General features: G+C 33.4%; 5 protein-coding genes across 11 annotated transcripts in view; 3 read left to right on the forward strand and 2 right to left on the reverse strand.

Annotated features, from left to right (window-relative positions):
* The window catches only part of LOC144841877 (protocadherin Fat 1-like), a 76333-nt gene extending 72607 nt beyond the window's left edge, over window positions 1–3726 (forward strand). For 4 of the 6 annotated variants that reach the window (XM_078698148.1, XM_078698150.1, XM_078698153.1 and 1 more), the window contains one exon: window positions 1103–3726. In XM_078698148.1, the coding sequence (XP_078554274.1) occupies window positions 1103–1719 (617 nt within the window). In that variant the 3' untranslated portion in view covers window positions 1720–3726. The remainder of the gene's footprint in view (window positions 1–1102) is intronic. The other 2 variants (XM_078698151.1, XM_078698152.1) reach the window with 2 other exon arrangements.
* Window positions 3727–4802: 1076 nt separating this feature from the next.
* LOC144843480 (complement C1q subcomponent subunit C-like) lies at window positions 4803–5575 on the reverse strand. The gene has a single exon (XM_078700266.1). It carries the CDS (start codon window positions 5573–5575, stop codon window positions 4856–4858), a length of 720 nt encoding a protein of 239 aa, XP_078556392.1. The 3' UTR covers window positions 4803–4855.
* A 5042-nt stretch (window positions 5576–10617) lies between these two features.
* LOC144843481 (complement C1q tumor necrosis factor-related protein 3-like) lies at window positions 10618–11337 on the reverse strand. Its single transcript, XM_078700267.1, has one exon. It carries the CDS (start codon window positions 11335–11337, stop codon window positions 10618–10620), a length of 720 nt encoding a protein of 239 aa, XP_078556393.1.
* Window positions 11338–12728: 1391 nt separating this feature from the next.
* Window positions 12729–13904, forward strand: LOC144842587 (cytochrome b-c1 complex subunit 8-like). The gene is made up of 3 exons (XM_078699039.1): window positions 12729–12819; window positions 13177–13363; window positions 13547–13904. The coding sequence occupies exons 2-3, from the start codon at window positions 13210–13212 to the stop codon at window positions 13639–13641; spliced, it is 249 nt and encodes an 82-aa protein (XP_078555165.1). The 5' UTR covers window positions 12729–12819; window positions 13177–13209; the 3' UTR covers window positions 13642–13904.
* Window positions 13905–14164: 260 nt separating this feature from the next.
* The window catches only part of LOC144841879 (phosphorylase b kinase regulatory subunit alpha, liver isoform-like), a 104817-nt gene continuing 91504 nt past the window's right edge, over window positions 14165–27477 (forward strand). For both annotated transcript variants that reach the window (XM_078698156.1, XM_078698157.1), the window contains exons 1-20: window positions 14165–14311; window positions 14646–14804; window positions 15545–15761; window positions 16173–16336; window positions 16863–17003; window positions 17311–17469; window positions 17889–18107; window positions 18373–18559; window positions 18913–19047; window positions 19187–19296; window positions 19425–19569; window positions 19696–19842; window positions 20518–20706; window positions 22812–22930; window positions 23513–23622; window positions 24773–24851; window positions 24972–25208; window positions 25419–25548; window positions 25664–25762; window positions 26331–26428. In XM_078698156.1, coding sequence (XP_078554282.1) covers window positions 14234–14311; window positions 14646–14804; window positions 15545–15761; window positions 16173–16336; window positions 16863–17003; window positions 17311–17469; window positions 17889–18107; window positions 18373–18559; window positions 18913–19047; window positions 19187–19296; window positions 19425–19569; window positions 19696–19842; window positions 20518–20706; window positions 22812–22930; window positions 23513–23622; window positions 24773–24851; window positions 24972–25208; window positions 25419–25548; window positions 25664–25762; window positions 26331–26428 — 2922 coding nt within the window. In that variant the 5' untranslated portion in view covers window positions 14165–14233. The remainder of the gene's footprint in view (window positions 14312–14645; window positions 14805–15544; window positions 15762–16172; window positions 16337–16862; window positions 17004–17310; window positions 17470–17888; window positions 18108–18372; window positions 18560–18912; window positions 19048–19186; window positions 19297–19424; window positions 19570–19695; window positions 19843–20517; window positions 20707–22811; window positions 22931–23512; window positions 23623–24772; window positions 24852–24971; window positions 25209–25418; window positions 25549–25663; window positions 25763–26330; window positions 26429–27477) is intronic.

The following is a 27477-nucleotide window of genomic DNA, read 5'->3' on the forward strand; positions in this document are numbered from 1 at the left end:
TTAATATTTAAAATTAATGATTAAAATAAAGTTTAAAATTGTAACAGAAATATACGGGAGGCTATAGCCTATGAGGGTCTGACATGGCTAGTGTGGGTCATGCATAGCCAGGGAGGGTCGGACATAGCCAGGGAGGGTCAGGCATAGCCAGGGAGGGTCAGGCATGGCCAGAAAAAGGTTGGGTATAGCTAATGACGATTGTCATGGCCATTGAGGGGTCAAGTTAGAAAGATTCTATGTGGTACCTGCTAGTGCTTTAATGTGCTATTAAATTAATTTTTTATTCTGGAGTTCTGTTACATTAACTCGCTTAAACAAACAAATAACATGCTTTTTTGCATAGGTATGGTTTTAATTTTTTGCTGCTTTCAGTGCCAAACATTTCAGATCCAAATTTCGAACAGGGTTTTTTTTAATTTTTTACATTGCAATTCTTTTTGCTGCTTTAACAAAATATAGGCCATAATAATTTTAAAATAATAATTGTTTGTGGTTGGGAGCTATTATCCAAATTTTAAGCTTTTTTGATAGTTTTTAGTATTAATTTGTAGTATAAATAATGAGTATTGTCTAATTATCTGTCCCATGTCCCAGTTTTATATTGTTGTTTATAGTTTCCCCCCCCCCCTTCCCCACCAAAACAAATATGTCATGACTCCCCTTGCCCTGTTTTTCACATACAGTATATAGTCCAGTCAATTTGTATGAAGCATGAATTTACATAGCCTATATGATTGAAGCATGTATACATTATATCCTATTATATACATATAACTATATAATATACTTAATAATTAAATGGTGTGTGAGAATTGTTATGATTGAGACAGTGAGTGTGGAATTGTAAAAACATGCCAAGATAAGTATGGTATAATACTGTAATAACATATCAAATTTTTTAGTTTCGTTTTGAAAATTTCTGTAAATTGTTATTTTTAACCAAACTAAATGTAAGAAAAAACAACAAAATTGAAAAAAAATTATTTTGATCTGTTTAACCCATTCCATAGATTGGTTTGTCTGAGGAGAGTGTATGCTTGATGACATTATGAATTTAATTGTATTCAATTTAATAATATTGTGATTTTTTTTCTGAAAATAGGGTACCATTGGGACTGCTCAGACTGGATGCCTCCGACTTTGACCAAAATTCACGAAGATGTGACCCAAAAAGAAGTACCAGACTCACCGACCAATTTGTCAGTTAACACAACCATGTCCCAGATGAATGAATATGAAGATGATGACGTGGACGATGAATATGTAGGAGAGGATACCGATTATCCCGGAGATGATGACATGCCTTACCCGCACACGGAAGAGTTCCAACAACAACTTCAAAACTACCCTCCAAGTATCTCTCCGGATGGCTCTCAGATCGATAGCATGTCAGACCTGCCACGGCAGTATTACCAGCATCCAAATTCATATCTCCCTGGCCACCATATGTCAGTGACATCATTACCACCCTCTGAATATAATGGAGTAGACCAATCGCCAAAGAAACGTGTTATGGGTGTAGGCAGTAGAGGAGGTGATTACGAGAGAATGTCGTCAAATTTCGATAATGCTTCGATGTCTGCGTATACGTCAAATGCTTCGTGTTCAGATGTATCTGGGATGTACGAACCTGAGAGCGAGATTGGACTGAGTGACTGCGAAAGTGCAACGGATGACCGATTTTCAACGCATCTATCAAATCTCACAACAGATGTGTAATGGCATGCTGATGATTCTATTTTCCTCTGAAATAGATGTGTGCGAGATCAGTGCGATATGTTTTAATGCGAGATGCGTGTGTAAGTAAGTGTGTGTAAAATAATTTTGGATCAAATTGTATCCATGTTTTTATCAAGTGTAATTTAAAGTATTTGATGATGTTACAATTTTTGCAATAGGGAGGTCAAGTTTTAAAGGTCAAGCATTAAATATTATAATGCTTGAAATAGTATGCAGCATGAATATTCATTAACTTTATGAATATTTTGTATTAAATTATGAATATTTATACGATTAGGCTATAACCAAGTATATGACCTGTATTTTAGCCAATGTTAATAACAAGCTTGGGTTTATATATCTGTAAAAATAATAAAACAAAGAAAAATATATTGTACTTATAAATTATGTGGAGTAGACCTATGATTTTGCTACAGTATAGTATATTTTCCATGTAATTCAGACTGTATATATATAAAAACACTGTTTGTACTTATTAAAGTGTTAGCTGACTCCGTTGTGGCAGTATACCATTATGCAAAGATAAGAAGCTGTACGACCATTACTACACAGTACACCTAGAAGAATATATTATGTCCTACAAATAATGAATAAATTAATTTTTTATGGTAATAACAATTTTAATTTTTTTTTGTTTTTTTTTGAAAAAATGTTTTGATCATTTAATCTGGACAATCCTAGTTATTTTCATGTTTCACGTATTTTAACAGCCATTATTAGAAATTTTTTTAGGGACAATTTTGCATTCGCTTCCTTGTACTGTACAACTACTTGTTTTTGTTATTCGGTGCTGAGTTTCACCAGTCAAAAAAATTATTCCAACATGCTTTTATAAAATACAGCGATTTCTCTTTAGAGAGCGCCCTCTATGGACAATGCAACTTAGTAATAGCCTAAAGACGTAAATAATAGTACTGTAATACTTCTGTTTTTGAAATTTTATATTTTTTGTAAAAAAAACCTTGTTGTTTTAACGCTACTGCAGCATGTGGTAGGAAAAAACCAAATTAACAAATTACACAGTCAATTCAAAAGAGAGAAATGGAAGTGGAAAAACAGCCCGCCAAAAAATATTACCTTACCAGCCCCGGTGGATGGTAAACATCCTTTCACATACCTTTATATGTGCCTCTCACAACGAAAGACACCATTGGGCTGGAATGAAGTGGAAAGGCTAGTTTCCAGAATGTAATTTAAGATTAACACAAAAATTGTCACATAAATTAACGTTTAAAGTTTCTTTGTTTGAGAGTTGACTATTATAATTAAGTGTTTTTATAATTTGTTTAAGTGTCTTTTTAATTTGAGTAACAATTTGGTTCTAAATTAAGAATTTTAATTTTAGTTATTTTTGTGTGTGCTCGTATTACTTGTGTATATAGCTTTGCAACAACCCTTTGAATATATTATTATTAATGTTGCTTTGATCAAACAATTCATTGTTATTAAGTGATATTGTTTTTGTTAAATTATTGCTGATAGCCATGGCTGTAACTATGAACAACATGACTCAAGGGCCAGTGTTTTGTCAGGGGTTTCTGTATTGAAAACAAATTAAATTAAAATATCGTTGCTGGCTGTAGTTCTGTGTTGAAAAACAATATTATAATATTGTTGCTGGCTGTGATTGTAGGAGGTACCTGAAATCATTGTATTCACTCTATTCAGTTTATTTTGCATCATCATCATGTGCTGTATGCGATACGAACAAGATGGCCGCCATGGCTCTCCGTCGTAGTATGATTTTGAATACAATTCACTGCTCTAAAGGACACTCTCCAACATAGAGTAATTGAACAGGCAATTTTTTTTCTATCATTTGATTTAATTCATTTAATTTTTTTTAAACAAGTAATGACAGAAATTATGTATAAATGCTGAAATTTGGCCACTATGCTGCACTGTTGATCACTTTGTTATTTTTATTACAGTTTTATTATAAACTGCAAAACATTTTAACCAAACTTCCTATTTTCATATTTTTTTCAGCAAAATATATTAAAGTCAGCAATCAACTGCTATTATTAATATTTCAAGTATGAATAAATTGTGACCATTTACCAATCCTATTTAAGTATACTATATTTTTTAAATTATTAAGTTTAATATTTTACAATCATATTTGTTATTGATCCCACCAGATTGGGCTGTGATATTATCATGATTGCTTTGTTCATTTTGTAAAAACAGTAATATGTACTAGCCTTCTGTATTAATTAATGAATGTTAATTAATTCTAATTAGTATGTTTTTCAATACAATTTTAGCTTTTGTATCTTGTTTATAGAGTTGAATGCAATATTTGGCAATAGTTTTTAGGTCTAAATATAAAGGCACAATGTTATTCTAAAGAAATCTAATGTAGTCTGAAACCCACCAAACGCAAAAATGAACAATCAAACCGGAGAGGGCGCTGAGTAAAAACGTGATAACGTATGGAACGCCGAATTTCAACTGTGCGGCTTGCCAAAAAACAGTGATTTCTATACCTGTCTTCCTTGTTACTACAAGCATATATGTTATCAATGAATAGGTGGTCTTAATTTTAGCGAATATCGGAGGATTTAATACTTCCAGTTATTTTTTAATTGTATTAAATTTGATAAACAAGTGAACGATCGTGAGTTGTGTAAGAATTCCGTGCTCGTGATTTCAATAAATACCAATGAACAAATTAACAACGTTTTCTTATATTTGTGGCTACTATTTACTGCGCTTGCTCTCAAACACTGCACCATCGGCATATATTAAAGAAACAATACAACACTACTACAGCAAACACAGCACAACGATATAATTGTACACACTATCTAAGAAAATGTGTCGATATCGCTGGAATCCTATTTTATAGATGTTTGATTTTAAAATAATTATTGGCAACCAAAAAAAATGCTTGCAGTCTTAATGTGTATGCTTTCCTTTATTTCGATTATTATTTGGCCTATACAGTTAGTATAACCACAGAATAAATTAAACATCAAATGTGCTTGATTTACGTTATTATATGGCTACAACAGCATAAGAGATTTAAAGAGATTAAACATCGAAAAGGAGCTTACATTATGTTTTACGTTGTTATTATAGCCTTAACAGCTTAAGAGTAGGTCTTTGATATTTAAACATCGAAAAGGAGAAAACCTGTAAAGGTCACGGGGCGAGCAGTAGTGCCGTAAACATAACTAGATTCTCCATTGGTTAGCCACACCTGGTCACCAGTTTTTAGTTGAAGGGTTGCTCCACTGCTCTGTGTAGAAAAACCTTTAGGATAACTTCGAGTCACTATTGAAAGTGCCCGCCCATTTAACACCAAGCTAACATCGGCTCGAATTCCTTGAGCATCATGATGACCAAAGCTCAACATAAAATAATACACGCCGGGAAATTGACATGTAAACTTTCCGTTATGTTTGTTAAAGTTGTCTCCGTAATTCAGCTCCATTGATGTGAAAGTAATAATCGTTTCTGCAGGAATCACGTGAGTTGTGCGTATTGCAGTGAATGCAGATTTATTAACTTGTGCTTGCATCCCGGGATCTCCTTTGTCACCTTTTAATCCGGTATCTCCCTTAGGACCGACCGGTCCTGCTTTTCCTGGTAATCCTATGGGTCCGTCATCACCTGTATCACCTTTCATTCCAGGGTCTCCTTTCTGGCCTTGATTTCCTTGATTCCCATTCATTCCATGTGTTCCAGGGATCCCTGGCATTCCAGGTGTACCATGACAGCAAGAGTTGCAAGTATTATCACTGCCATTCTCGTCAACTGCATTGGTTACGCAAATTGCAATACACAGACCCAATATGCCTACACACCAGGTAAATGGCCGACTTATCATTATCTACATATAGATAAATGTAATAATAATAATTTAGGTTGGTTTGCTCTATCTTTTGATCTTGATCTAACTTTTACTTCCAACATTATTTCAACATTGCCTAGCAAAAATCCCGAGTTTACACACACCAGATCGAGCGTCCTAAGTGATGTGAAATTTGTATTAGACAGATATTTACTTGAATTTTAAATAACAGAAAAGTTCTGTTCCCGCAGAAAAAATGTATGACAGAATGTTTTACAGGAAAGCCATACCGAAGACCAAAGTAAACTTAGTACGTGGGAAATACATGCCACTGGTTAGTAAAAAGACAATTTAGTCTAGAGAAAAGTGAACTAAAATTTAAAAAAAAAACCCTCTAACCTTTAAAATATGTTGCAACTATCTTCATAAAAGTGTAGAATCAAATCAAAACTGCATGATATGACTTGTTATAATGCTGAAGGTTATCACGTGGTCGAAAATACAATCTTCTGTTTGGTTGATAAATTTAGAACTTGTTGCTTCAATCAACTATTTGGTATCTATTTTATAAGCAAACTTAGACAAAACATCTGGCCTGTATAAGTCACGTTACTTACTTTGAAACCTTTCAACAAATATATTGTACTAATTTGTACATCTGTAAGTTTCACATCAGTGCTTACTTTCCTGTATATGAATATGTGGATATATTGTACGAACAACTTTGACATAACAAACTTCGACATAATAATGCCAGTATTACGTCAGAAGTTACTGTACTGAAAACAAAAATGATTTAAAATATTGTTCCTGGCCCTGGTTCTAGTAGCTAGCTAAACTCAGTTTATTTTGCGTTATACGAAAGTTGGCTTTCCATAGCTTTCTGTCCAGTACTTTTTAGTCGGTACTAGTCAGTACTACAGCTCACTATGTCGGTCGGTTGGTCGGTCGGTCTCAAATTTGAGTACGCGACTGCAGCCATGTATATGGCCTTGTTTGCATACCATACACTATCTCTCTAAAACAATGACATTTTCCAAAAAGAGGTAATTTGAACAGGCTTCTTTATTATTGATTCAATTATGGACGATAGAAACAGAAGGACTAAAGTGGTGTTACAAAATAAACAAAGGCTTCTTTGGAGCGCATACGCCGTTACATACATAGGCATACATGATAAATTACATTATTTAATAGTCTACAGATATAACTTTAGTTTCAGGAGGTTTCCGGAACAATATAATAATTCAAATATAAAATTGCATATTTTATTAATATTCTCAAATACTTAAAATTCCGATCGTAAGAAAATGAACTTTTCGTAGTCTGATTTTGATGAATTTAAAAACAATTGTTCACCAACATATTCTTTTTGCCAATTAATCCTCGACGCATACATGTCAATAGAGCAATCAGACTGCGCATAGGATTTATAAATGGGTATGTTTTGTTGTAAGTCCTGATTTACAATAGGTGTTTACTTTCTATAGAGGGCCGCAGCAGCATGGCAGCACAGAGTGTTCGTCCGATTGGCAGCAGCTTTAGTATACCAGGGCTTCTTTTATAGAAGAACCCCATTTCGAAAAGATTAGTCTGCAAATAGTAATCTCGAAAAAAGGGCTATCTCGAAATCAAGCCCACAGGGAGGATTTTTTTTCATGACAGATGGGCTTCTTTTCAAGATAAAATATTTGAATAATCGCGATGTGAAGGAGTCACTGATTAATTTGAACATGCATATAGTTTATTGCTGCTAATGTACACTTCTATGATGCTTTTTAACCATGGAGCCTAAACCTTTGAAAAAAGAAATTCTAGTCTCAATGTGTATGCTTTCTTTTATTTCAATTGCTACAGTATTATACCTATACAGGTAGTATTGAAAGTGAATATCAAATGGGTTTACATTATGTTCTCCGTTGTTATTTTAGCCATAACAGCTTAAGAGTAGGCATTAATGATATTAAACATCGAAAAGGAGAAAACCTGTAAAGGTCACGGGGCGACCAGTAGTACCAAAAACATAACTAGGTCCTCCATTGAATAGCCAGACCTGGTCACCAGTTTTTAGTTGAAGGGTTGCTCCATAAGTCTGTTGAGCATGACCTTTAGAATAACTTCGAGTCACTTGCGCAATGACCCTCCCATTAAACATTAAACTGACATCTGCTCGAATTCCTTGAGAATCATTTTGAGCATAGCTAAATATAAAATAATACACGCCAGGATATTGACATGTAAACATTCCGCTATTTTTGTTAAAACTATTGCCGTAATTAAGTTCCATTGTAGTGAAAGTGATCAATGTCTCTGGAGGGATTATTGGAGTTGTGCGTAGTGCAGTGAATGCAGATTTTCTAACTTGTGCTTGCACCCCGGGATCTCCTTTGTCACCTTTTAATCCGGTATCCCCTTTAGGACCCACCGGTCCTGCTTTCCCGGGTAATCCTATGGGTCCGTCATCACCTGTATCACCTTTCATTCCAGGATCTCCTTTCTGGCCTTGGTTTCCTTGATGCCCAGGTATGCCATGTGTTCCAGGGATCCCTGGCATTCCAGGTGTACCTTGGCAGCAAACGTTGCAAGTATTATTAGCAGTAGCACTGCCTTGTTCATCAACTGCATTGGTCGCAGCAATGTTGATTGCAATACACACACCCAAGATGCCTACACACCAGGTAAATGGCAAACTCATCATTATCTACATAGATGAAAGAAAGAAGATCTTAAACTAAATGATAATAATTTAAACATTTAGCTTGGTTCTTGGATTGAAGAATGACAAACAATTTCGATTCAACATGCCCTAGCAAATCTTCGGAGTGGCAACAAAAATAACACATATGTTGACGTTTTAACAGATATTTACCTGAATTTTGATAGTGAATAAAAGAAAGTTGTGTCCCTACAGAAATGTTTGAAAGAGAGAATGTTTTAGATGAATACAAGAGTAAATTTAATGACATTAGTAGGCCTACTGTACGTGGAAAAGACTTGCCAATGATTACTAAAAAAACATTACCCTAACTAACCTTTAAAAAATGTTGTAACAGCTATCTTCATGAAAGTGTAGAAACAAACCAAAACTGCATGATATGACTTCTTCAACATCGGTTTTAATATGTTAAAGATTATCACGTGGTCGAAATACACTCATCTCTTTGGTTGATAAATTTAGCACTTGTTGCTGCTCCAATCAGCAATTAATTGATATCTATGTTCTATCTATACCATATTCTGGCTTAGACGAAAAGCAAACTTAGTCTGGCCTGATGTCACGCTACTCATTTAAAGACATTTACAAATAGGCCTATTGTAGGCCTACAAATCATACATCTGTAAGTTTCACATCAATGCTTACTTTCGTGTATATTAATATGTGGAGAAAACATTATAAATGACATTGACAAGTTTCCATAATAAGTATTGTAGGTCTAATAGTGTACCGTACCTGCTATATCGAGTGCTTTGGTTTCAGATGTACTGGTCTTGGTGGCCAGTTTTGGGAGTTGAATATAATTATAATTAAGTGTCCTAAGGTATTTTCAGGTATTTTCTAGGTACATAAAGAGTCGCTCGACGATATTGTTTCGTTTCACTTTTTGACAATCCTGTCTACCTCCTAAAGTGTTTTGTTTGTGACCAATTGATAATTTTATTTTGATAGAAAAGACGAAATAAATAAAATGAATAAATATTCTATTTAAGTATACATTGTTTTAAAATTTAGTAAATTGTTAAATTTATTATCCAACAATCATAATTTCTAGCGATCCCACCAGACTGGTTTTGTAAAAACAGTAATATAGTGTAGGCCTACTATCCTTCTGTATTAATTACAATAAATGTTAATTGATTCTAATTAGTATGTTTTTAAACACAATTTCAGCTTTTGTATCTTGTTTATAGAGTTGAATGCAATATTTGGCAATAGTTTTAAGGTCTAAATATAAAGGCACAATGTTATTCTAAAGAAATCTAATGTAGTCTGAAACCCACCAAACGCAAAAATGAACAATCAAACCGGAGAGGGCGCTGAGTAAAAACGTGATAACGTATGGAACGCCGAATTTCAACTGTGCGGCTTGCCAAAAAACAGTGATTTAAATACCTGTCTTCCTTCTTACTACAAGCATATATGTTATCAATGAATAGGTGGTCTTAATTTTAGCGAATATCGGAGGATTTAATACTTTCAGTTATTTTTTAATTGTATTAAATTTGATAAACAAGTGAACGATTGTGAGCTGTGTAAGAATTCCGTGCTCGTGATTTCAATAAATACCAATGAACAAATTAACAACGTTTTCTTGTTTTTTTTCCTCCTAGTCAATATTTACTGCGCTTGCGCTGAATAATAACGGTACCCGGTTTAAAGCCGGTTATCCAGAAACAATCGATAACGGCAAACACACTCAAAGCATAATTTTTCACACTTGCCTACAAAATAATAGGCCGCTTATAACAAATTCAGAAGAAAGGAATGCCAAACTTATTGATGCATTGAAAATATGTAAATTAACACAAAACAGTTACGTTTAAGGTGCGCGCGAGTGTGTGTATGTGTGTGGTGATTAAAATAAGTTTGGAAATAGTAATCTTTAGAATATTAGAAAAATACTAAATACTAAACAAAATTGGCTTTCAATTGAGTTTCAGTTTCAGAATGGCTAATTTCAACAAAAAAGTAGTATATTTTGTCGTCTTAAAGATCAGCTCAGCTGATGTAAATGCAGTTTGTTTGAATATACTGTACTGAAAATTCGTATATCAAGTCTTCATTTTAAATGATTCCTTCTTTTTTCTAACTTGTGTGTGTGTGATCATTTTAATATTTGCACGGGACGCATGCAGGTAATATCTGTAGTGATATTTAAAAAAAAAGATATATAAAGGCTGTATGTGTATGCTTTCTTTTTATTTCAATTAATTATTTCATAGACTACATTTTATCTACTTCTCAGATTAGGCATAAGATTATATATTGGCTTACTCTAGAGCGGTACGCTCTTTAAATAACAATAAATTTGAATTTGAATTATATCATTAACAGAACTAGAATATTTTAATACAAGATTTTAAACATCGAAAATCAGAAAACCAGTAAATGTAATTGGTCGACCACCTCCACCGTGAATATTAGTATTTCTATTGGATAGCCAGACCTGGTCACCAGTTTTAAGTTGAAGGGTTGTTCCATAGGTCTGTTGAGCATGACCTTTAGAATAGCTTCGCGTCACTATTGAAATCGTCCGCCCATTCAACACCATATCTAGATCGGCTCGCACTTCAGAAGAATTTTGATTAAACGTCAAAAAGCTCAACATAAAATAATAAACGCCGGGATATTGACATGTGAACATCCCGCTATTTTTGTTAAAGTTGTTGCCGTAATTAAGTTCCATTGTAGTGAATGTGATAAATGTCTCCGCAGGGGTCACATGAGTTGTGCGTAGCGCAGTGAAGGCAGACTTTCTAACTTGTGCTTGCACCCCGGGATCTCCTTTGTCGCCTTTTAATCCTGTATCTCCTTTAGGACCCACCGGCCCTGCTTTTCCTGGTAATCCTATAGGTCCGTCATCACCCTTTTTGCCTTTCATTCCAGGGTCTCCTTTCTGGCCTTGATGCCCAGGTATGCCATGTGTTCCAGGGATCCCTGGCATTCCAGGTGTACCTTGACAGCAAGCGTTGCAAGTGTTATTAGCAGCAGCACTGCCTTGTTCATCAAATGCATTGGTTACGCCAATTGCAATACACAGACCTAATATGCCTACACACCAGGTAAATGGCCAACTCATCATTATCTACATAGATGAATGAAAACAGATCTTAAGCTTGGTTCCCACTAGGACTATGACCAATCACATTTGATCTGTTGCGGATTGTTCAAAATTACTGAGTCAGTGCGTTCGGCATAGAAAAACACCAATCTTTATGGTTTACTCTACTTCACAGAATAATATAAGAATGTCAGAATAACCAAACGTTTTAGAAAATCAAGTAGAAAATGTTTATTAAGAGAAGAAGAGAAGTATGCGGAGAAGTGTTGAGCAAGAATATTTACCTAAAATGGAAGTGAAAAATTGTGTCCCTATACAGTGAAATGTATTACTAGACTAGCATATTAAGACAGCAAGTTTTAAAAGAAGAAAGTACAGTGCAGTAAGATCAGAGACTTGTCACTAAATATGGTAGTGATATGCCCAAATATAGTAGTGAAATTACATCATCATGTCCATATATGGGCACATAACATTTTTTGTTACATCAAGTTTGATAGTAACAATCAGGTTTATTAAAGAAAACTGACAAACTAAATCTTCAAAAAACATGGCTCTTACCTTAAACATGTTGCTAGTTTCATGAAAATGTGGAAACAAACCAAGCTGCATGATATGACTTGTTATAATATGTTTGAAGATTATCACGTGGTCAAAAATGCATGTTCTGTTTGGTTGATAAATTTAGCACTTGTTGCTCCAATCATCAATATTAATTGGTATCTTTACCATTTTATCTATACCATGTTCCGGCTTAAACCAAAAGCAAACTTAGATCTGTCCTGTAAGTCACGCATTCGTTTGAAAACCTTTCAACAATTAATATATTGTACAAATTATACATCTTTAAATTTACATCAATTTAACGGCTTACTTTCATGTAGATTAATGTGTGGAGAAAGAATATTTACATTATATGATAACAAACTTTCATAATAAGTGCTGCATACTGTACCTGCTATTTCACTCGTTCTTGCGTGTCTTGGTTTATGGTCACATGGCATACTTTCATTTCAATTCCCAGGCAGAGTTTAGCTAATCCAATTTCAAGTGTTTAATGTATTTATATGTAGCGTTTACACACCTGTACAATTCACATCAATTAGGCTTATAATGCTTAATTTTGTCAAGTTCGTGTTGTGTAGAATATTTACTTATATCATTTCTCCTGAAATTGAAAAATAAGACTTCAAATAAACACTTTCCATAAATTAATTGATGTACATGGATAATTGGAATTTCCACAAGTTATATCAAATGTGTCTCTTTTTATGACATGTTCCCATTTTTCTCATGTTATTAAAATGAATAAATCATTGAATAAAAATAGATAAAACCTGTACCTTGTTTGCAAAAATAAATTTAGTTAAATTACAAAATAAAACCCTTGTGGCGTGCCACACTTGTTTGCGCCGCCATCGGTTTGGTGCTTGACCCACGATCTACCATACTTGCGATCGCGACACGACAAAATAAAAAGTTTCATTGTTCATAAGAAACGTAAGTAGCCACTAAAAACGTCAAATTATCTTATTAATATGATTGTGCTTCACTAGTTGGATGTCATGTTCTACTAGAAAAACGTATTTGGATGTTGTTTAGTAGTATTTTAATACAATTAGGCCAAGATAATCTAGGCCTCTAAATAGCCGGTGATTGTTCTAATTTCATAAAGCCGGTTTCTTCCTCACACCTGTCAAAGCTTCTCTTGTAGCTTGTAGTTTTTAGCAGTCGTTTAGTCCTTTTGACTATCAATCATTTCAAATGTTATTATTAAAACGGTTCATAGTGTAAAATAAGCATATTTTTTAATGTTCTACTGTACCACGCTTCTAAAATATTACATATTTTTTACAGAGAGGCTATATTTATTTATACAATATAAACAAAATGGGCCTAAAGTTTGGTAATCTTGCGAAGTACAGTAATGTGATTACCTACTCTTTGTCGCCGTATGCACAAAAGCCCTTTGCAGGCTTTTTCAAGAATGGAATTCCCAACTTATGGCGTAGATTCAGAAGCAAAGTATTTATTATGGCTCCACGTAAGTAATACGTAACACTAACACTAACACTAACAATGCGATTTTTAAACTTCCAACTACTGTAGTAAAAAATACCATTTTTTAGACAGAAATTTATTTTAAAAACAAGTGAATAATTGTTAAAAGATCCAAATTCAATAAAACGAGCATAATTGTTTATAAATGTTTCTTTTTCGTTTTCAGCTTTTATCTTTGGATATCTTGTGTATTCGTGGGGAACTGAAAAACATAGACAACTAAGTCGCAAGGATCCTGCCGTCTACGCCAACGATGAATAGATATTGTATGTTTTATGAAGTGATAAAAATGTGTGAACATTTGTGTGGAAATTTCAGTAGGAATGTATCAATTGGAAGTTGATTTATACCATACAACAAACATTTTAAATTTGGCATGCTCCTAATTGGAGACAAGACAACTGAAAAAAAATCTCCTAAGTTTGTGATTAAGACAAATAAAAAGCAATACTGTAATTTCTTTGATTTGTTTGTTGCTGTAGATGAGATGTTGAAATAAAAGTTTATTATCTATCAAAATTGTATATTTTATTGCTATAAAATATAAATTCTTGTTTCAATTGTTCATTTGTAAATGTACATTATTTTTTCGGTTTTATACATAAAACGACGAGTATAGGAAGAAGAACGTATATACGGTATACAGAACATTTTTTTGGTAAACTTTTCCACAATAATTTACAAACGGTTGGTGGCGCTATATATTGTTGTCAGAGAGCGAATTGCGAGAGAATCAAATCAAATTGTTTTCCCAATTCCCACCGCGACCGCCGTAAGAAAAAAATCGTGATGGTTCCTAGGTTAGGCCTAGGTTGATTACAGTTCACTTTAAATTGTCTTTCTCGAGAGTGTCATGAGAAGCAGAAGTAATTCAGGCGTTCGCCTGGACTTTTATAACAGGCTGGTATCAAGCACAATATTATCCCACCAGGTATGTAAAGCCAGGCCCTGTATGTAGAGTAGCTAGCTAAGCTAGGCTAGGATTCTAATCTAGGCTAAGGAAGGTAGGCCTAGGCTCCAGTCCTACCACTCTTGCTTCTCATAATATCAGCTAGGCCTAGTATAAAAATAGTATAGGCCTAAGTAAGTGTTGTAAAAGTTCTCCAACCTACGAACAACTAGGCCTACTAGACTAGTATATAGAACAAAGAATATCCATTAGCCTAGTAATTAAAGAATTTTATTAAACTAGCCTAACTAAAGTAATTGATTTTTAAAAACTGTTTAATTTCATTATTATTTAATATTATACTTTATTATTATAGAATCCGGTTACTGGGCTTTTACCAGCCAGCACCAATGAGAGTGATGCATGGGTCCGTGACAATGTGTACAGTATTATGGCTGTGTGGGGGTTAGCACTAGCTTATAGGAAGCAGGCTGATTTAGATGAAGACAGAGCAAAAGCCTATGAACTTGAACAGGTAAAGTAAAGTAAAGTCTTTCTGTACAAAATCAAACATTTTAGCAAACAATTTCCAGTCATCTTTGATATTGCAAAAAATAAAAGCACATGTATTTTTATACCTCATAAAATATTAAAAACTGTGTATAAATACAAAGTTATTGATCTCATCACACTCCAGATGTCAAATTAATATCTTGCTATCTATATGGCAGCCTTTGCAAGTTTACATTATAAAAAATAATCATTGACCTAAAGTTCTGTCTACGCTATTAAATTAGTGTGACAAAAAAAAGGTGTGATGTCCCCAAATATGGTACTGTAGTGATATGACATCATCATCATCATGTCCATGTATGGGCACATCACATTTGTTTGTCACATAAAGTTTGATAGTGTCGACAGACCTTTACAAATATTTAATGTGTATTTTGAAAAAAGGTGTGATCTTGTGATGTGCCCAAATATGGTAGTGATATGATATCATCATGTACATGGGAGGCACATCATATTTGTTTGTAATAACATAAAGTTTGATAGTGTAGACATAGCTTTACAAATATTTAATGTGTATTTTGGAAAAAGGTGTGATCTTGTGATGTGCCCAAATATGGTTGATATGATATGATATCATCATATACATGTATGGGGGAAACATCACATTTGTTTGTCACATAAAGTTTGAAAGTGTAGACAGAGCTTTACAAATATTTAATTTGATATTTAATGTTTATTTTGATATTTGATTACATGTTACAGAGAGTGGTGAAACTAATGAGAGGGTTACTGATGGCCATGATGAGGCAGGGTAGCAAGCTAGAAGCTTTCAAACAAACTCAAAGTCCTCAAGATTCACTCCATGCTAAGTTTAGCACTCAGACTGGTCACACTTGTGTTGGGGACAATGAATGGGGACATCTTCAAATAGATGCAACATCACTCTACCTCCTAATGCTGTCACAAATGACTGCTTCAGGTACTTTTTGCTTTTTTTTTACAATCTCCCTTTTATTTATAGATTAAAGATGTATTTTTCCTCAAAAAAACATGAAAAAAATGAAAAATAAAGATTAATGAAATCAGACTTTAAATAGGTCATTTTGCAGTTTTAATAATGTTTATCTTTTCCGTAGAAAAAAACATGAACAAAAAATGTTTTCTGAAGACAAAATAAACGGTTAAATTCAACCAAAACCACATTGGTTGTCAGCCAATCTGACTATTTTTTTCAGATACATAATATATATTTGTTTTAGATTCAATTTTTTGTGAATTTTTATGTGACAGTAAAATAATAATTCAAAAAAAAAATTGATTTATCAGGGGGACCAGATATCTGTAATTTATTTATTTCTATATTATTTTAATCTAAGTTATCATATTTTAGGGTTACAGATTATTTTTAGTCTTGATGAGGTGGCATTCGTACAGAATCTAGTCTTTTACATCCAGTCTGCATACAGAATTCCGGACTACGGAATCTGGGAAAGGGGAGATAAGATGAATCATGGCTTACCAGAACTAAATGCCAGCTCAATAGGAATGGCAAAGGTGAGAAATCCACACAGGAGTATAAATGTGTACTATGGTGAATTATGTATGCGAAAGATTGTCCCACAAAATAATAATTTTTGTTATAAAAAAGACAAACATACGGTAACATTTAATCAGCCCACTGACTTCCAGATTCTAATGTTCTCTTTTTTTTAATTTATAACACCCCCCCCCCCCCCCCCCCCCTCAAAAAATTTCTGTTATAAAAAAGACAAACATACGGTTACATTTAATCAACCCACTGACTTCCAGATTCTAATGTTCTCTTTTTTTAAACTTATAACCCTCTCCCCCCAGCAAAATAATAACTTCTGTTACAAAAAAGACAAAATAAACAGTAACATTTATTCAACCCATTGACTTCCAGATTCTAATGTTCTCTTTTTAAAAAAAAACTTATTACCCTCTTCCCACCCCCAGGAAAATAATAAAATCTGTTATAAAAAAGACAAAACAAACAGTAATATTTAATCAACCCACTGGCCTCTAGACTTACAGAATCTAATGTTTTCTTTGATTGTAGGCTGCCATGGAAGCTATTAACGAACTTGATCTGTATGGGGCTAGAGGAGGTGCTGCGTCAGTGATACACGTGCAGTCTGATCACATTGCATGCTGTCAGGCTATTCTACACTCTATGCTGCCAAAAGAATCCAGTTCAAAGGTTAGATATCATTACAGAATCAGTAGCATTTAGGAACATTTTGATGATTTACCATATCAGAAAAATAGTGAAGACCATTTGATACGAAAGCTTCATGTCTTGGCCTTGACCCAAAAGAAATTTTACTTAATTTCATCGAAAATAATTTCACTAATTAATTTCAAGTCGACCCTAAACCAAAATGGCCAGGTAAAAAAAAGTCTATGCAACTTTACTCTTTTCTATCTTTGTAATTATAAATATAATTTTTCATCCTCATCACATTTTCTTCATTTCCCAAAACAAATTTGTTCTCTTTTTTTTGTAGGAAATTGATGCTGGTTTATTAAGTGTAATAGGTTTCCCAGCATTCTCCTGCGATGATGAGAGTTTAGTAAACATTACAAGAGATCAGATAATTGATAAATTAGATGGACAGTACGGATGTAAGCGCTTCCTTAGGGATGGATACAAAACGCCCAAAGAGGTAAACATATAAACATATTATAATGCAAAGTAATCACAAGTTTGTGCCATAGAGGCTTTAAAACCACTCTGGAATATGTATTTGAAAATTTGATCATTTCAAATTAATTAATTACATTTCAGTATATCATCGGGTGTAGAATTTATTCTGTGTCTGTGATGTTTGAAAATTTGATGTTATATTTGCTGTGCATTTCTGGTTAAATAAAAAGAAACATACTATTATGCTCTGTTATCACAACTTTAGGCCCTAAAGGCTTTGAAACCACTCGATAGATGGACAATATTTTTTTTAAAATCCCATGCATTTCAGGTTTATTACAGATTTGTTGCTTTACCCTGTAGATCTCACTTAAATGTAATAAATTAATTTGTTATCGTATGAAAATATTACCAATATTACATATTTGTTTCCTCTAGGATCCCAATAGACTATACTACGAACCAGCAGAGCTGAAGATATTTGAAAATATTGAATGTGAATGGCCATTATTCTGGACTTACTTGGTGTTGGATGGTGTATTCCGTGGTAACAAAGAGTTAGTTGATAAATACAGTGAAAAGCTTGATAGCAAATTAGTTAGACTGGAGAATGGAATTAAAGGTGTACCAGAGCTTTACTATGTACCAGAAGAAAAGGTAAAAAATGTGACCTATGACCTTAAATTGTTTTTTTAATTGATTGATTTTCAATCATGGATCTTCATTTGTTTGTATCTTCATTGAGATACCCAGTATTGTTATTTTTTCACTAATTTGCCTTTAGATATGTAATCATTATATTGTCACTCATAAGGACGATCAAAGTCAATATTGATTGAAACGTCGAGAAACTCAATAGTTTTTTTCATAATGTGGTGTACTGCAAACTTTACATCAACATTATTTTCTCATTTTTACTTAGGTCGACTTAGAGTATAAAAATCCCCATAGTCAAAAGCGTGAGGCCGGAGGAAAGATGCCACACATGTGGGGGCAGTCTTTATACATCTTAGGCTGTCTGTTAAAGGAGAAGTTTTTAGCACCGGGCGAGATTGATCCTCTAAATCGTCGTTTTTCAACTGAACCAAAACCAGACCTCGTTGTCCAAGGTAAGAGAAACAAGAAAAGGAGGCATATCTAAAGCTCTGTCTACACTATCAAACTAGTTTGACAAAAAAAGTATGATGTGCCCAAATATGGTAGTGATATTCCCAAATATGGTATGGTATCATGTCCATATATGGGCAAAATATCCTCATTAAAATTGAGCAGCCATTTAATATTAAAGACATTGCATATTGATATATAGTATTTTGATCAAAGACCTTTCTAATTTAAAATTGTTCATTATGAGTTAAAAACAATTTATTATTGTGTTTGATACAGTATTTCTTTTTCAATTTACAAATCTTAAAAATATTTAATTATGCAAATATTTGATTACAAATTGTTTTGTTTACAGTTGTTTTACTAGCTGAAAATGAAGAAATAAAACAGGCACTTGCTGATAAAAATATTCCAGTGGAGACCGTCTCTGAGGTATCACCAATCCAAATTCACCCAGCCAGGGTGTTGAGCCAGCTTTACAAAAGACTTGGTAACAATATTTGTTTGTATTTTCAAAAATAGAATCATTGATGTATATAATAAAGCTTCCAAATAACAAGAAATAATTAAGTAAATAAACGAATTGTAGATATAAACATAGCTTTTTAAAGTAAATTTTATCAATTTAGGACGGAGTGACAAGCTTGGGTTGACAGGATGTCCAGTGCAATCAGTGGGTTTACTCAGTACAAGTAAACTGTACGTTCTTCATGATAAAACGTTGGCGTTTGTTCCACAGGTAAGAAAAAAATTGCCGAAATCGGTGCATTAAACACTAAAATGAAAAAAAAGTTTAAAATACAACATGCAAAATTTCTGTTCAACTCAACTAAAATTAATGTTTTTCATTGGGTATATTTTTTTTAGTTTTTAGACCAGCAGCAATTTTACTTGGCTCTCGATGTAAATCTATTGGTTGATATATTTCATCACGATGTTGCGTACCTTCGGTATAACTGGCGCGAGGTCGGCCGTCCAACGTTAGTTATGACTGTAACACACAGTATGTTTGGTAAGTAAAAGATTTCTTTTATTGAATTATATATTACAAGGCTTTTTGTATAAGCAACCCCTATTTTGATGATAAAATGAAAATTATAAATTTTTTCAAAATACTATTAATTATTTTAATATTTAGAGAACATGCAACTGCAATCGGCTCTTCTGGCCACTATCCGTAAAGTGCGTACAGGATATTTCAGTGGAGTGCAAGTACTTATGCGAAGTCTGTCTGACTTTTTAAGCACAGCTTGTGTCAATCATTTAACTTTTTTGGAATCTTCAGGTATTTTTGTAAACATTTATTTTCACACCATCCAACAGTAAATACATGACTCACCAGTTACAGGATGAGAAACCTATGCTTTTTAAACCATGTCGCCAACCATGACAGTTAGGTAGTGATGATGTATTGGCCATTAGAAAGATTCAGAAACTATGATACGATTTGGACCAAGAACCCTGTATAAGCAAGCATGTCACAGCATGCATAAAATAAAAACCAACCATAAAATTCATGTATATGGCCAAGGGTTTGCAAAATATCTTTTTGATATATATATATTTTTTTTTTGCGGTTAAGAAACTTGATCCCAAAAAATGGCTCTGAAAAAAGATATTGAATTATGTAAAATTTAGCCTAAATTTATGGTTCTGAAACAAAGTGCAATATTTACTAGATACTTTGATTAGAGAGGATAGATAAAATGATAACAATTTAAACATTGTGTGCAAATACATTGTAGCTAAACTCGGTCTTAAGCTCTGTCTACACTATCAAACTTTATGCAACAAAAAAACATATATGGACACCATGACATCATATCACTACCATATTTTGGCACATCAAACTTTTGATAGTGTGGACAGAGCTTTAGGCCTAGCAAAGAATGTATGAAAGTAATGTGATTTATCCTCTCTGATTCTTCAATACGTTATATGAATGAACTTTACTCATCAGCAAAACCTGATGCTCTAATAAGTACACTGAATGACCGACGTCCTTCGCTGAACCTTCTCAGCACTAAAGTGTTGTTAACTGAATCTAATTGGAGCCAAAAAACTGATAGACTTCGCAAACGTCGAATGTCTGGCACCATTCATCAATTGCTGCAACGGACACGCTCCATTGATCTTGGCGAGTCGCCAGGTAGGCCTGTAGCAGATTGCCAAATGGATGAAAGCTAGGATCATACACACTTTAGAAAAGCTATCATATTTAATGTTATGCTATATCTAACTCAAATTTTAACATAGTATTTCAGTTTATTCTTACTATTCCATGCATTAAAGAACTTTCTACTGTTCTATTACTAATCTATTACGATTAAATACGCAAGAAATTTGTAATAGGTAGCAGGTAAAATGTCTGCAGACTCGACCTGTAAAAAAAAAATATAAAAAAAAAATAACACAATCCAATTCAATGTTGCTTTACCTACTGTCAAAATCATCTTGACTACATATTAACAATAACGATAAGCAATTTTTAAACATAAGCAAAAAAAAATTACCAGCAATAGTTTCTGTAGAGTTAAAATACTGCTTCTTTATAACACCCATTGAGGGCCTTTTCTGGGTCTGATTCACGATCGTAGCGCCATCAAATTGATGCATCCTCATCTATAGCATAGAATATTATCGTTAGATGTTTATCATATGATATTCTAAGCAATTTTAAACATAAGTAAAAAAAAAATTACCAGCAATAATTTAAACTGTAGAGTTAAAAAGCTGCTTCTTTATAACACCCATTGAGGGCCTTTTCTGGGTCTGATTCACGATCGTAGCGCCATCAAATTAATACATCCTCATCTATAGCATAGATTCGCATTTAAGTTTTTTAAACTGCTTTTTATTATCGTTAGATGTTTATCATATGATGGCTTTAAGTGTGTTTGATCTGTTTACGTTTCTTTGTGACACATCCTTTGCTGTTACTGCCTGCAATAATAAGTTGATTGTAATTGTGATGAAAGCTAACAAATGTATTTATTTTATTTATAAATTTTCATTTATTAGAATGAAAAATGATGGTTGGAGGATTGAGACTATTTCTTGCCTTTTTTAATCAACATTAAGGATTTATTCCAAAATATTTGGATGATTTGCCAAAATACAATGAAGTTCCAAATGTAGCAAAAGTTTAATACTTGTGGTCATAAATAAAGGGCAGTGGGAAATTGCTCTTTGTAAATATTTAAAAAAAAAGTTTGTTGTGAAATATTTCAATCCTCCACTGATCATAAAGTGCATGTTTGGGTGTGCTCTTGCTTGCATGTGATTCCTTCTATATTGATAGGCAATTATGATAGTATTATACGGCAGCTTGACGATATGAATGATAATGATTGGTGCCCAATGCCATTCCTGCCTAGCATTAGGAAAGTAAATCCGTTAAAGCCACTTCCACGAAATATCACTGATCCTACGTTAGATCTAATCGCAAGCACATCAAAAATTGCATCACAAACAAAGAGTCCGGTGTCGGGTATAATTCAACAAACACGTCTGATTGGCCGAACAGGTATTTCTATTTTGTTTGTGAATATTTCTTTAAAGGTTCAACCCTGAGATTAGAAGAAGTCTTTGTACAATACTTAACATATCATTGCCATAGGGGCTTACTTTAAGCTCTGTCTACACTATCAAAAAAATGTGATGTGCTCAAATATGGTAGTGACATGACATCATCCTGTCCATATATGGGCACATCACATTTTTTTGTCACATAAAGTTTGATAGTGTAGACAGAGCTTTAGACGTTTTGCACTAGAAGTCTTGCTTTTGTGTTGTTTTGGTTAATACAGCAATTAATGAAAGATTTTGTTTTAGTTTTTTATTAGATTCTTCCTTTATCATTTTCCTTATTATATTTTAAACTATTTTATTTTGTTCTTTCATTTGCATCTTGAAAAGCTATTGCTTCAATTTTTCAAAGAAACAATTTATACTCACAAAATAATTATTATTAGCATAGCATCATTAATTCAAAATTATCCAAAATTTATTTTTATCATATTTTAAAACAATTCATAATTCATATTTACAAGATTATTATTATTAATTATCATGTCATCAAACTTTTAAAAAATTCATAATTCTTATACTCTTTGAAATTATTATAATTAGAAATCATACTGATAATTATTCCAATTAAAACCAAAAATCTGGTTGTGATAATGGTGCTGAATAAAATTTAAACCATTTCTTTGTTTTTCTTAATGAAATTATCATTAATGATATTTGTTACAGTTGGTTTGCAGCAGCAACCTCTTCTTAAAAGTCCATCTTTTAATCTACTCCCATCGGATAATGTTGGGAATAAGTCTCCCAGCAGGAAAAGAGCAGCAAGCTGGGTTCAGGATAAACAGGTAATACCGTAATATTTTTTTTAGGTCAAAATAAAATTGTTTGTTTCACATTCCTCATAAATTTTAAGCGTGGTTCCCACTAGAACGCAATGCAACGTAACGCATTGCGTAATCACAAGTGGGAACCGACGACGTAACAGTGCTGCAAACATCGCTACTGGAAATCAAATCAGTTTAATTTCACGCCAACAACGCAAGGCAAAAGAACACCAAATTACGGCATGCTAACGTTGACGCGCAACAAGCAGGTTCTGATTTCACCCAGGCGGGGGCAAACACAATTATTGGAAGGGCATCTTGTTACGTTGCATGGGTTGCGTTACGTAGTGTCGCTAGTGGGAACCACGCTTTACTATCTTTTCTAATGCAAGTTCAGTAAAAAAAATTAATAAAATTTGAAATAATTGCTCAATATTGTATCATCATGTGACTAACAATATATTTATTTTATTTTTGTATTACTCCTCATTATGTTTTGTATTTTTTTAATTTCATATATAAATTTATTTGTTCGGTTATCTAAAACAAATTGATTTGTGCTCAGTCATTTATAAAAAAAGAACTTTTATATATTTTGTTAAGGTTTTTCAAATGTACGAAGGAGTAAATATTAGTGAGTTATTGGAAAACTTAAAGGAATCTACTTCTCTTTATGAACAAGCCGACATTGTGCACTTTCTATACGTTTCAAAGTAAGTTTAATTCTAACTTATGTTGCATTTTAATTCGTCCTTCTTTTCATTGCCATCTCTTATAAAATCTTTAATTTGTTTGGGTCATGTGTCGCCCAGCTGTAATGGCATAGATCTATTTTTACACAACTGTGCCAAAAGTGGACAAAATAATAAAATATATAGCAGAAAAACATTTTTTTAAATATTTTTCTTGATTGTATTTAATTCATTTATTTATATGTATCCTTTTTATACAGCAAGCAGTTGGTAGAAATGAATTTATTTGATTTTTTTAACAGCTGTTTATCATTTTCCTTAATGTGTGGATTTGGTGATGTCACGCAATCCAATTAAAGCACATGTTAGCACCCCCATTTTGAAACAGGACAGAAGCGTTTTAATATTCCTTAGGGTAGCTAATATCGTCAAATTAAATTGAAGCTGCCCCTTTTTTTTTGTAGTAGCACTTTGAGATTCCTGAATTCAATCAAATACTTGCCAAGTCATTATTTGCATATTACAATAATGAACATTGGTTTTTTGTTTTTCTGCTATCTGAAGGTCACTGGGTTTTCCCACCTGTTTGCTTATTTTACACTGTCAAATGTTCATTTTTAATTTCTAACACCCAGATTAACTTCCACCCTGCACCTAGACAACTGCTTTTTTAAAGGTCACTAAAGGCCACCCTTGGGAAATTTATTAGGAATATGATTTGTTCATCTTTATATATATATATACAATTTATAGTTTATTTGTAATGATTATTGACAGAATATTCTTAGTTACTTTATTTAGGCTCACCCTACAAGTTTTTTTTAAAATCATCTTTCCAGGCATTTGTCCTAATTCTCTTGATATTTTTGTTCTTTTCACGTATCTGCTGAAGCATCTAGATTTCCTCAGTATCATAGGAATATTTGGTAATACAATATCACATGTGTTTCACATGTATCTCCTAGTATCATATACCATAGCCTAACCCTTAACCTAACCTTACATGATACAGGCACCAAATGTGTATGTGTATACCAAATATTCCTATGATACTGAGCAAATATTGTCATAAGTGGAGAAATAGCACTGATATCAAAATCTGTGAACTTTATGCAATTTAAAAAAAAAAAAGAAATAAATTGTGTTATATATGAACTATTTTTGCCTACAGGGGTCCTAACTGGGACACGCATCTCAACGGCCAAGCTGGTGCAACTGTGAAACAATTATTAGAAGAGTTATATATTAAGGTAGCTACTTTGTTGACAGTTTACTAATGGCTCTGAAACCACAATCTTATGATTGAAATGACACTTTACACAGATCCTGTTCTGAGGAATGGTAATAGCCTGTAAATATTTTTTCTTCAGTGTGGATACCACAAAGCATGGTCCTTGATACGACATACAGCAGGTATGCTAGGCAAGCAAGTGGAACAGTTAGCGCAGGCAGTTACTGATTTACTTGTCCGTCAGAAGCAGTTGTCTGTAGGCTTGCCTCCAGAGCCTAGGGAGGTCATCATCACGGCACCATTGTCACCAGAAGAACTTCAGAAGATCATATCAGAAGCATGTGGACAAGACAGTGGGTCTGCAGTTCTTACACAAGTAAGAAACATATTTATTTTGACATACTATTCAGTATTTATAGTTAATCTCACTGAGTGTCCTCTTACCCTGCTGAACTACTTGTTGCACATTCAATAATGTGATCTTTCCCAAAGGGTCTCGTCAATAACAGGGACTTTATGGACCCCTTCAGAATTTGACAAATTTTCAAATTTCTTGACAAAATATACTTTTGTAAACTTTCAATAGGAATTATTGCAATATTTAGCGATGTTCATTAGGACTGAACCAAAACTCTTTCAAGAAATGCTTCGTCTACGTATCGGTCTCATCATCCAGATCATGTGCTCTGAATTGGCTCGCGCCCTTAGCTGTTCAGGTAAATCCAGTTCGATCATTTGAGCGTTAAGATAAATGGGGAGGTGTAGGGTAAAAATGTAAGTAGTTTAAAATGTAATCATGTATATGGTGACGTAGTTGTTACTGAATTTCAGCTGAAGATGCATATGAACAACTAATGGCGCTAAGTCCATTTGAAATGAAAGGACTTCTACATCACATCTTAAGTGGCAGAGAATTTGGTGTAACCACAGGTATGAACAAAAAAATGGATTTAAAATAAAATTGTACAGACATTGTGATTCTGATTCACAACATCAGTGATGCGAAAGTCTGCTAAATTCAACAAAAAAATGTTGATTTAATAATACAATTTTACAATACAATTTTGCAATCTGAGTGCTAGCAATTCTGATTCACAACAGCAGTGCAGTTGGACCAAATATTTGATACTGTTGCATAGGAGTTGTGATAGCTGATTGCTCAGAACTGAAAATCGGGGTTCAATTCCAACTGCCAGTCTCACACTACTCTACTCAGTTGTATATGAGTATCTGGGTTGAAAAATACTAGGGAGGTAAAGGCAGTGTGGAAAGGAACTGACCCTACCACATAATGCTGAGGCTAAAGGTCTGTCTACACTATCAAACTAGTTTGACAAAGTGTGATATGCCCAAATACTGTAGTGATATGAAGTCATCATCCTCACAGTCCCTGAACAAGGGACTCGAACACTGTAGTGTTTTTATATCGGTCTTTTATCTCTTCCATAATTCGATATTATTTGCTAGAATTTCTAAATGGAATGTATCTATTTTACAGTAAGTAATGCATCAGCCTTAAAGGAGCGCCAGTTATCTATTGTGACATCAAGTAAGGAAGAAATTATTGGCATGTCACAACTTAAAAAAGAAATGACGGTAAGTATTTACCCAGCAGTTTCTATTATTGTGACTACTGTAGGTATTTTACCCAGCAGTTTCTATTATTGTGACTACAGTAAGTAACTGTGGTTTTACCCAGCAGTTTCTATTATTGTGACTACAGTAAGTAACTGTGGTTTTACATTACATTACTATTATGTGTAAAACATGTTAATCTTTACAAGTTCAAAGTTGTTTAAATGATTAAGTGTCAAATAACGCTCTCTGAAGGATTTAGTAATATTTTCACAAACAATTGTTCTATTGACCTTGATTGTATAAAAAAAATTAAATTAAATGTTTCATATTATAGCTATTTGCATATATATATTATAACTACACAGGCAGCTGGCCAGATGATATGATTTTGCAAATATTCTGTATATATCATATATTTATGATGTGGAGTACTCACCAAGTCCATGGCGGATTATGAGTTGTTGCAATAAGTTTTTCTGTCTACTGAATAATTTATTTTTCAGAGATTTTATTATTTGTTAAATCAGTATTTTCATCATTCTGTTGGTTACTGGGTTAGTGATAGTTACTGATTAGTTAGTCATAGTTACTGGGTTAGTTAGTTTGGGATCAGTGGATCATTCCTTGATCTTAATGTTAACATTCCTTGCTTGTTTCCGTTCACCGGTATCATGAAATTATTATTTGGAATTAACAACATTTTTTGTGTGTGTTTGGACTTTTATTAAGGTGAAGATTAATTAGTTGTAATACGAAGGGTTTCCTTATTAAATTAAAAGTACTAACCAACTATAATTATCCTTGTACATAAAACAGAAGGAAACATTTAATTGGAAGGGGCTAAAAACATACTCAAAATCTTCGCTTTGTGAGCATTGAAAAGCAACCTTCTGGAAGTTGTTCGGGAAAAAAAAGAATTTTTCTGGGAAACCTTCCGAGCCTAGGGATTGGATGTCATTAAAAAGTTAATTTAATCATAGAATCATAGATGAAGATATCCAGGGTAAAAGAATGCAACATTTCATGGGTGTCTGCCAGGTATAGAGGCTTTATGAAAAAAACATGTT

Source organism: Antedon bifida, chromosome 5 (assembly GCF_963402885.1).
Source record: "Antedon bifida chromosome 5, ecAntBifi1.1, whole genome shotgun sequence".
Classification (NCBI taxonomy): domain Eukaryota; kingdom Metazoa; phylum Echinodermata; class Crinoidea; order Comatulida; family Antedonidae; genus Antedon; species Antedon bifida.

Bases quoted from the DNA above. Each gene is read 5' to 3' on its own strand.
- LOC144843480 (XM_078700266.1), bottom strand. From the start codon at position 5,575: ATGATAAGTCGGCCATTTACCTGGTGTGTAGGCATATTGGGTCTGTGT.
- LOC144842587 (XM_078699039.1), top strand. From the start codon at position 13,210: ATGGGCCTAAAGTTTGGTAATCTTGCGAAGTACAGTAATGTGATTACC. The intron at 13,364-13,546 runs GTAAGTAATACG...TTTCGTTTTCAG, and splicing joins AGTATTTATTATGGCTCCAC to CTTTTATCTTTGGATATCTT.
- LOC144843481 (XM_078700267.1), bottom strand. From the start codon at position 11,337: ATGAGTTGGCCATTTACCTGGTGTGTAGGCATATTAGGTCTGTGTATT.